We start from the raw sequence: 9,714 nt of genomic DNA, 5'->3' as shown, positions 1-9,714 counted from the left end.
ACATACATACATACATACATACATACATACATACATACATACATACATACATACACACACACACACACACACACACACACATACACACACACATACATACATACATACATACATACGAAACGAAATAATTTATTTGACCTCAATAAAGAAAATAAGGTGCAGGTTGACTGTGAGGAGTTAGTATAAAACTCATCGAGCACAGCCACCTAAACCAAAAACTTCAGAATCTCTAAATAAAATATGTTAACCTTCAGATGTTACTAATTGATCACAAAAACAAAATCATCGGGCACAGCCATCAAACAAAAAACTTCAGAATCTCTAAATGTTATATATTAAATTTACGGTGTTACTAGTTGTTCGTAAAAATAAAATTATCGAGTACCACAAAAAACTTCAAATTCTCTAATTGGAGTATATTATATTTACGGTGTTACTAACTGTTCATAAAAATATTATCATCGTGCACCACAAAAAACTTCAGATTCTTTAAATGGAATGTATTAGTTTTGAGATGTTACTAATTGATCCTAATAATAAGTTAGGTCTATATTTCTCTATATACAAAACTGCATATAGAATATCTGATTGAATCTATCTATATAAGCTATAGATAGAAGAGAATAGAGGTAGTTTACCAGTCAATTGTTTGTCGATGAATTTTGCCGCGTGATATGTACTCATTTGATCGAAAGTAGCGGTTGTGAATGGGATTGAGCTTTGGAAAGTGTGATTGTTCGCATCGCTCTCTTCATGATTATTCTTATTGGATTTGTTGTAGTTGGATTGGCGCTTGACCAGACTGTATTGCAGTATGAGATATATGGAGTACAGATGGCTTTATATAGCATGTTAAGAATTCTTTTAGGCAAGAAAAATTTTATTTTATTTAATAGACCAATTGATCTTGCTAGTTTTGTGCAAACATATCGAACTTGTTGTTGAAACGATAATTTTTGATCCAATATTACTCCTAAAAATTTAACAGTTTTGCTTTCGAGAATATTCGAATTATTTATTACGATCTTATATGGCTCCTTGTAGTTTAAATATTGGACTGGGCCAAAAATAATCATTTGTGTTTTTCTACTATTCAATGTCAACACATTACATTCAAACCATGAGACGACCTTTTTAATTTCGCTATTAGTCTTCAAGATGAGTTCATCGATGTTTTTGCCAGGACTGAATAGATTAGTGTCATCTGCGAAGCAAATGTAATCAAAGAATGTTGAAACTTTCGGAAGATCGTTGATGAAGACAATGAATAGCAATGGTCCCAAAATGCTGCCCTGAGGTACTCCAATTTGGTTTAATTTTTCGCTCGAGCATGTACCTTGCCAGCTAACAAATTGACTTCTCTCCGATAAGTAACTTCTGAACCATTTCAGTTGCGAGCCACGTATTCCATAATGGTCTAGTTTCGCCAGCAAGATGTTGTGGTTGATGCAATCGAATGCCTTCGAGAGATCAAGGCACGTGCCTACGATGTATTTTTTGTCTTCTGCTGCAATCCCTATTTTTCTGATCAATTCTATTATTGCCGGCTCAGTCGAGTACTTCTCTCGAAATCCAAATTGTGAATCGTTAATTATGGAATTTTTTTGGAGAAGATATTTAGCCTTTTGTACATTATTTTTTCTATTATTTTCGAAAAATTTGATAAAAGAGCAACGGGTCGAAAATTAGTTAAATCATTTCATCTCTCATCCTTTTTAATCGGTACAATTTTTGAGACTTTGAAACATCGTGGAAATGTGCCAGAGTTGAAAGAAAGGTTAATTAGGAACTCCAAAATGTGAGCTGTTGAATGTATGGTAGATTTTATTATTTTCATAGGAATGCCATCCCATCCACTCGTTGTTTTTGGTTTGAGAAGTCTGGTTGCTGCAATTATTTCATCGCTTGAGGTCGACAGACAGAAGAACGAGTTTTGAAGTTTATTAGTGAGGTGATTTTTCCAGAGTGTTGAATTGTTGAAAGATGAACCTAGTTTTATAGCTATACCGATGAAATAATCGTTTAAGGCGTCCGCAGGAGAACGAACAATTTCACTGTTTGATGTGACGGTATTGGTGATTTTATTTGTGCTGATAATATTCTTAATAATCGACCACGTTCTTCTGTTATCTTTTATGTTCTTTACTATGATGTCGCTATAATATTGTTTTTTTAGTTTATTTTTAAATTTGATGCAAGATTGTCTAATTGACTTTAATTCAATTAGATTTTCAATATTCGGATTTTTTAGATATTTTGTATACAGTTTGGTTTTTCTATTTAACATTATTTTAAGATCATCGGTTATCCAAGGTTTATCACGTGATATTTTTTCAATTTCTCTTACTGATGAAATACGACAGCATTCGTTGAAGTTCTTTACAAAAATCTCTATGAATCGTTGAAACCCGACATTTACATCCTTACAGCTTAAAACGTTTGACCAGTCCATGTTTATTAAATATTCGTTCAGTCTGTTGATTCGTTCACTTGTAAACGAGTATAATTTCTCCTTCAGAAAATGGTTCTTGATTCTGTTAGACTTCATATTTACAATTATAAAAGTTGGTAGGTGGTCCGAAAGATCACATACCTGTGATGGTTCTTGATTCTGTTAGACTTCATATTTACAATTATAAAAGTTGGTAGGTGGTCCGAAAGATCACATACCTGTGTACCACATAATTCTACTGCATTTGGTTCGCTCGTGAAAATGTTATCAATGACTGAATTTTTATTTAAACTTATTCTTGTTGGAGTTGTTATTAAAGTTGATAGGTTGTATGATGTTAATAATTGTTGAAGTTGGAATTTGCTGGCATTTGAATCAGCATCAAGTAAATTGATGTTCATGTCACCAATCAGATAAACTAATTTGTTCTCTAGACTTATGATTTGTAGTACCTGTTCGATTTGTTGAAGATACATATTTGCGTCATAGGTAGGAGGCCGATATGTTATTACAATTATTGCATTTTTATTGGAACAATCGTTTGTTATTTCTATGCTGAATAATTCTATGCTGCTAATGCTATTGATGTCTTTTCTTGTTTTATACGTAATATCGTTATCAATATACAAACCGATTCCACCACCGTGCTTACCAGACCGATTTTTACCGACAAAATCATAACCAGTAATATTTATTAACTTGATATTGTCATCATTCAGCCACGTTTCACTTATACCAATAACGTTGTATTTAAAAGAAAAGTTGTTTAAATAATCGAGTAAGTCTTCTGATTTGTGAACTAAACTTCTAATGTTTAAATGCATTAGTTTGAAAAACAAATTGTCGTTAATTCCGTTGTCGCTGATGGAGTTATACAAAGCATTTATTTGATTTATATCGTCATATAGTCTGCAGGTTTTATCTACGACATTGCTGCGAGTGTCGTTAACAATATTTAACGAATTTTTGTCAGCCATGTTTGTTCGTTGTATCGGAGTTTTTGTCGGTGTTTTTCCCGAAACGCCATTCGCGTACAATGATGTGTTTTAACATAATTTCCGGGTCCTTCATCTTCGGTCCATCGCAACTTTCGACACATACACGAAACATCGTTGATTCTTCCTCATCCTTGTTTACTGGATCGCTTATATCTTGATTAGAACGTTTTATCACAGGAAAACAAGAGATGACGTTTATACCACTTGTTTTAAGAAAATCTATGACATCATTTCTGTGACATCTTTTTACGTTGCTCATCAAGAAAACGGTCTTTTTTATAAGGTTTTTTTCGGCCTGAAGTTTGCAGTTGTCGATTACTTTGATGCCAATCATTTTTTTAATTGGTTTTAGAATGGATGCGTTAACATTGCCTGTGTCACTGGTGGTACCACTAGATTTCATTTCATTATTATCTTCAGATGAGTTGTTTAGTCTGGCTCTTTTTTTATTTCTGGAAATGTACTCTCTAAACCCATCATCCACTGGTGTTTTCTCGGCATCTGACCACAGGTTTCCAGGATTGAAATTTTGATTATTTACGTCAATAATTAAATCGCTTGACTTCTCAAGTAACTTTGGCGCTATACTTTTTTCAACTTCATTACAATGTGATGTTTTAGTGCCAGATATTAATAAATTCGATGAAACTTTGTCAGCGTAGCTACAATGATGCATTTTGCTACTTCGTCCTTAGAGATTCGAGGTTGAAAGCAGTTTGTTGTGGTGATTATGATATGTCGTTTTATCGTAGTTCAGTGCTATATTATTAACGGTGTTTTTTACATACATACATACATACATACATACATACATACATACATACATACATACATACATACATACATACATACATACATACATACACACACACACACACACACACACACACACACACACACACACATACATACATACATACATACATACATACATACATACATACATACATACATACATACATACATACATACATACATACATACATACATACATACATACATACATACATACATACATTGTTTGATTTGATTGATTCTTGTCTTGGCTTTTGACTCGGCAACAGTATTTTCGATTTTCTCCGTATTTTTCTAAAGTTTCATAGGATATTATAGAGTGTTCGACTTAATTTTGATTTCGTTTTATAGTATAAATTTAGAAGAATAAGAGGATATAAATTTTGTTCAGTTGGTTGTTTGCAATTTAATTTTGTTTTATTTTTCACTATTTTTTGGTTTAAATTTTGAATTCGCGGTAATAAAGTTAAAGTTGTAAACAATAAAGGATAGTTTATAGAAGTTGCACTGTTTTGAAAGTTGAAGAGTTTTGCTGTTTTTTATTTTTTGTTTTTTTCTTGTGTGTTTATTCTTGCGGACTGCTAACTTTCTAAGGACATTTGAAATATAATTTTATAAGTTGACTTGCAGACATTCTTTTTGAAATAATTATGTCGATCAAAGGATGTCAATGTGCTAGAAATATGGAAGATAAAAACGCAATTCAGTGCTTTCAATGTCAACTTGCTTTTCACCAAGACTGCGTCGGAATAAGTAAATCAGCTTTCAAGGTTATCAGTTCCGTGTCCAATATTAAGTGGTATTGTGATGAATGCATGAAACTACTTCCTGATGTAAAGTCATTAAATAAAGCTGTGCGTGATAGCAATGATGCGCTCAACACTAGAATTGACAAAATTGATGAATCGAACAATTTGTTGAGGTGCGAACTTGAAGCTATCAAAAGTTTAATTCAGAGAAATGTTGATGGGGCGGAAAGATTCGATGGCACAGTTTTGAGTACCGAGCTGTGTAACCTTAAAAACGATTTGAACAAGAGTTTTGCTGATGCTGTCCGATGCGAAGTGAAGAAAAATATTGAACTAGTTAATGATGAGGTAAAAAGTGTTCAAAAAACCAATGTAAATGACATGAAAGAAAGAGAGAATAACATAATGATGTTCAATTTGCAAGAAACTGATGATGATAAAGATAGAGTCAAAGAAATTATTAAAAAGTTATCCAGTGAAGTCAAGGATCAGGATATTAAAAGAATTGTTAGACTGGGTCCAAAAGCTGAAACTAAAATTAGACCGGTGCTGATTGAAATGAGGAGTTGTGCAATTAAAGATTTAGTCTTAAAAAATTCCTTTAAATTAAAAACTATGCATGAAGATCTTGATAAAGTATGGATCAGTCATGATTTAACAGTTGATCAGCGTGCCGAGTTAAAAAAACTAATTGATGAAGCCAAATCAAGAAAAATCTCGTGCCCGGGTTTTTTATTCAAGGTGAGGGGAACGGTGGGGAGGTGGCGGATCGTCAAACTCAGAGAGCATCCGGTGAAGTGATTTCTGGTGAAGGTATTGCTGATGATGCTGGTGGTGGAAGTTTGTTCAGCTGTGGTGATTATGATAGTTGTGGTTGTGGTATTTGCAGTGGTGGAGATGGTTGTGGTGGTAATGTTAACGGTGGTCGTAATGATGGTGGTATTTGCGATTGTGATGATGGTTGTAATGGTAACGATAAAAGTGGTAGTAATGATCGTGAAGTTACCAAAAAAGACTCAGAACTAAAATTGCAATTAGGTTTGTTGAACATTAGGTCAATTATGAATAAAATCAAAACTGTTCGCGATTTATTTTCTAATAATTTTGATATTTTTGTTGTTACGGAATCCTGGCATGGGTCGTCCGATAATTTATCACTTAGACTCACTCTGCCACCTGATTTTGTGTTCATAGATTTTCTGAGGCCAACCGACCCTAACCATGGTGGAATAATTGTATTTTTTAAAAATTATTTTAAATTTTATAGAATTCCGCTGCCTTTATTTAAGACGTTTGAGGCTATAGTTGTGAAATTTTATTTCAACAAAGTAACTATTGTTGTTTTTGCAATTTATCGTCCTGGGTCTTCTATTCCATCACCATTGTTTTTTGATGAGTTATCATCTGTTTTTGATCAAATATTGCTTTTAGCAAATTATGTTATTTTTATTGGAGATGTGAATATTCATGTTGAACTTTTGAACGACCCTAATGCATTGAAATTGAAATTGTTTGAAATTTTTGATTTATATCAATTGATAAATAGAATAAATGAACCAACCCACGTTTATGGTGGAACATTGGATTTAATTGCCTCTAGTTCTGACCTTCCCTCACAATTTTTTTCCGTTGAGCCACCAAATGTGTATTCAGACCACAGTTTAATTAAAATTTGTTTCCCTATTTCTGTTCCCACACCTCAGAAAAAATGGAAATTTACTCGTTCATGGAAGCAAATTGACGAAAATCAATTTTCTTCACTAGTTCTCGAATCACCTATTTCAGGGCCGTTCAATTCATCTTCCGCTGATACCCTGTTGGATTTGTTTAATTCTGAAATCGTGAGAATTGTGGATATGGTTGCTCCTTGTCGTTATGTTAAATCTACTCATGTACTATCTGCCCCTTGGTTTGACTCTGAATGTCGTTCATTAAAACGCAATTGTCGAAAACTGGAACGATTGTATAGGAAAATGAAAAATGATATTAATCGAAATGCATGGCGCTTAGCGTTAAAAGAAAAAATACAACAATTTTCCCAAAAAAGAAACAAATTTTAGTCAAATCAAGTTGATTCGTTTAAAAAACAACCAAAAAAATTGTGGAATATCCTCTACAAAATTTTATCTAAAAATCATAATAATAACCATTCAAATGATTTCTCCCCCAATGATTTTATGACATTTTTTGTGAATAAAATCAATAATATTCGTAGCACGACTATAGAAAATACTAACAAACCAATCCAGTTTGAGTATGTCTCTAGGGTCGTCTCTCCTGAAGCAATTGTTAATCTTTCAGATTTTCAAATGTGCACGCCAGATGAATTGCGTAAAATAGTTTGTGACTCCCCTGGCAGTTCTTGTTCTCTTGATCTGATTCCAACATACATAATTAAAAAATTTATAGATCTTTTTTTGCCATTTTTTGTCAACCAATGTTTATCAACTAGCAGTTTTCCCAACCCTTTGAAACATGCTATTGTAACCCCACTTCTAAAAAAATCAAATTTGGACGACAAGGTTTTATCAAATTACCGTCCTATTTCTAATCTTTCATTCATTTCTAAAGTCATTGAACGAGTTGTTATCAAACAATTGTTACAGCATTTAAACAAAAACAATTTGTTGCCAAAAAATCAATCCGGCTATCGTCAATATTTTTCCACAGAAACTGCACTCATTGATATTTTCTCCCAGTTGTTCTCTTCAGTTGACAGTCAATGCGTTTCTTTTTTAGCATTACTTGATATGAGTGCTGCATTTGATTGTGTCGATCATACTCGTCTCATATATAAACTCTCCACAAATTTTTTTCTCTCTGATTCAGTCTTATCGTGGTTCGCTTCCTATCTTTTAGGCCGCACCCAGCAGGTTTCTTACAACAACACCCTCTCTGACATAAACAAACTATCGTTTGGTGTCCCCCAGGGATCTGTGTTGGGACCTCTATTGTTTCTTATGTACACTGCTGATGTTTTTGATATCATTCAAAAATATGAGTTCAGCTCCCACGCCTTTGCTGATGATATTCAGTTATTGGTTTCTTGTCCTGTTGATTCGATTGATGCTTCTCTGAATGAACTGACTGACTGTCTCATCGAAATTGGATCTTGGATGAGTATGAATCAGTTAAAGTTAAATCAATCTAAAACACAAATATTACCGGTTGGTTCTTGGCAGCAGCTGTCGAAGGTCAACATTTCATCGATCAGTGTCGGCAATGACATCATTGAATTTTCCACATCTGTCCGTAGTCTTGGATTTATTATTGACTCAAACTTAAAGATAGATTTACATATTAATAATTTAGTGAGGGTCTGCTCCAACCAACTCCGTTAATTACGCAATGTCAAAAAATCACTAAACACGTCTGTTCTTCAAAGCTTGGTTTCCTCTTTTGTCTTTTCCAGACTAGACTACTGCAATCGCCTTTTTTATGGTGTCACCAAAAGGTCTTTTTCAAAGCTTCAGTCAATACAGAATCGTGCGGCCAAGCTAGTTTTGGGTGGTTCGTGGTTCGATCATGTTACGCCTATTTTGAACAGGTTGCACTGGTTGAGGGTTGAAAAACGTGTTTCCTTCAAGTTGGCAGTTTTGATGTTTAAATGTGTCAATAATACAGCACCTCCCTACCTCATCGATAGATTAGAATCATACAAATCTCATTTATCAAAATATTCCTTCCGATCAACCGAGCGCAATTTATTTTTTATCCCGACCACAAAGTTGGTGACGGGTTCCCGCAACTTTGCGGTTCTTGGCCCGATTGTTTGGAATGGTTTACCTCCATACTTACGTGACCCTAACCTATCATATTTACAATTTCGAAGTCAACTTAAAACTTATTTATTTGCACAATGAATGTCCGTCTTATTTGTCTATGATTTAGTAGCGCTTTTGAGATTCAACAATAAAAAAGCGCTGTATATAAATTTCCGTAATAATAATAATAATAATAATACATACATACATACATACATACATACATACATACATACATACATATATACATACATACATACATACATACATACATACATACATACATACATACATACATACATACATACATACATACATACATACATACATACATACATACATACATACCTGTCTGTGCGAAGCGTTTAACATAAATTAAAGCTGAACCCGGATATGATTATTACTTCCCTATAATTCTAATCAATTATGGGTTCATACATACATACATACATACATACATACATACATACATACATACATACATACATACATACATACATACATACATACATACATACATACATACATATATACATACATACAAATGATGGTAATCTTTCTATCAAGAAAAATCATGTTGTGTTGCCCCAAAATGCGACATGGCGGATGAATTTTTTTCTAGATCTGCCAATTTTTGTTTGCATGATCATCTTCCCAAGCAGTGCAGACCCAAATTTAGTCAGGTGTTGACCAAGGTTTTGAAAGAAATTATCGAAAAACATCTTTCGCCTCCAAGTTTGTATAAGCTGTTTTTTCTGCCCTCAATGGTTCTAAGGAGGAGTCCTCGAGGGGGTAAACGTCACAACCCAACAGGTGTTATTAACCCAGAGATTGGATGCATTCGGCGGTTGTTCGGTGGAGAGGATGGTGGAATCCTTGGAGCCTGTTGTTAAGTATAGCAAACAAGTTTCAGACGAAGCTAAAATGATTTCATCCGTTAGATCCAAGATTGAAAA

At 33.7% G+C, this 9,714-nt stretch overlaps 3 protein-coding genes across 3 annotated transcripts in view; 2 read left to right on the top strand and 1 right to left on the bottom strand.

Annotated features, from left to right (window-relative positions):
- Positions 1-3,421: 3,421 nt before the first annotated feature.
- Positions 3,422-4,126, bottom strand: HELRODRAFT_179187 (hypothetical protein; the record flags this gene model as incomplete). The annotated part of the gene is made up of 1 exon (XM_009028022.1): positions 3,422-4,126. The coding sequence occupies one exon, from the start codon at positions 4,124-4,126 to the stop codon at positions 3,422-3,424; it is 705 nt and encodes a 234-aa protein (XP_009026270.1).
- A 769-nt stretch (positions 4,127-4,895) lies between these two features.
- Positions 4,896-7,054, top strand: HELRODRAFT_179186 (hypothetical protein; the record flags this gene model as incomplete). Its single annotated transcript, XM_009028021.1, has 2 exons — positions 4,896-5,721; positions 6,780-7,054. The coding sequence occupies 2 exons, from the start codon at positions 4,896-4,898 to the stop codon at positions 7,052-7,054; spliced, it is 1,101 nt and encodes a 366-aa protein (XP_009026269.1).
- A 2,303-nt stretch (positions 7,055-9,357) lies between these two features.
- The window catches only part of HELRODRAFT_179185 (hypothetical protein), a gene marked incomplete at both ends in the record, with an annotated part of 1,471 nt that continues 1,114 nt past the window's right edge, over positions 9,358-9,714 (top strand). Inside the window, one exon of the mRNA XM_009028020.1 lies at positions 9,358-9,493. Within this exon, the coding sequence (XP_009026268.1) occupies positions 9,358-9,493 (136 nt within the window). The remainder of the gene's footprint in view (positions 9,494-9,714) is intronic.

Source organism: Helobdella robusta, assembly GCF_000326865.2.
Source record: "Helobdella robusta unplaced genomic scaffold HELROscaffold_52, whole genome shotgun sequence".
Taxonomy (NCBI): Eukaryota; Metazoa; Annelida; class Clitellata; order Rhynchobdellida; family Glossiphoniidae; genus Helobdella; species Helobdella robusta.
This window is presented reverse-complemented; position numbering and strand designations above follow the sequence as displayed.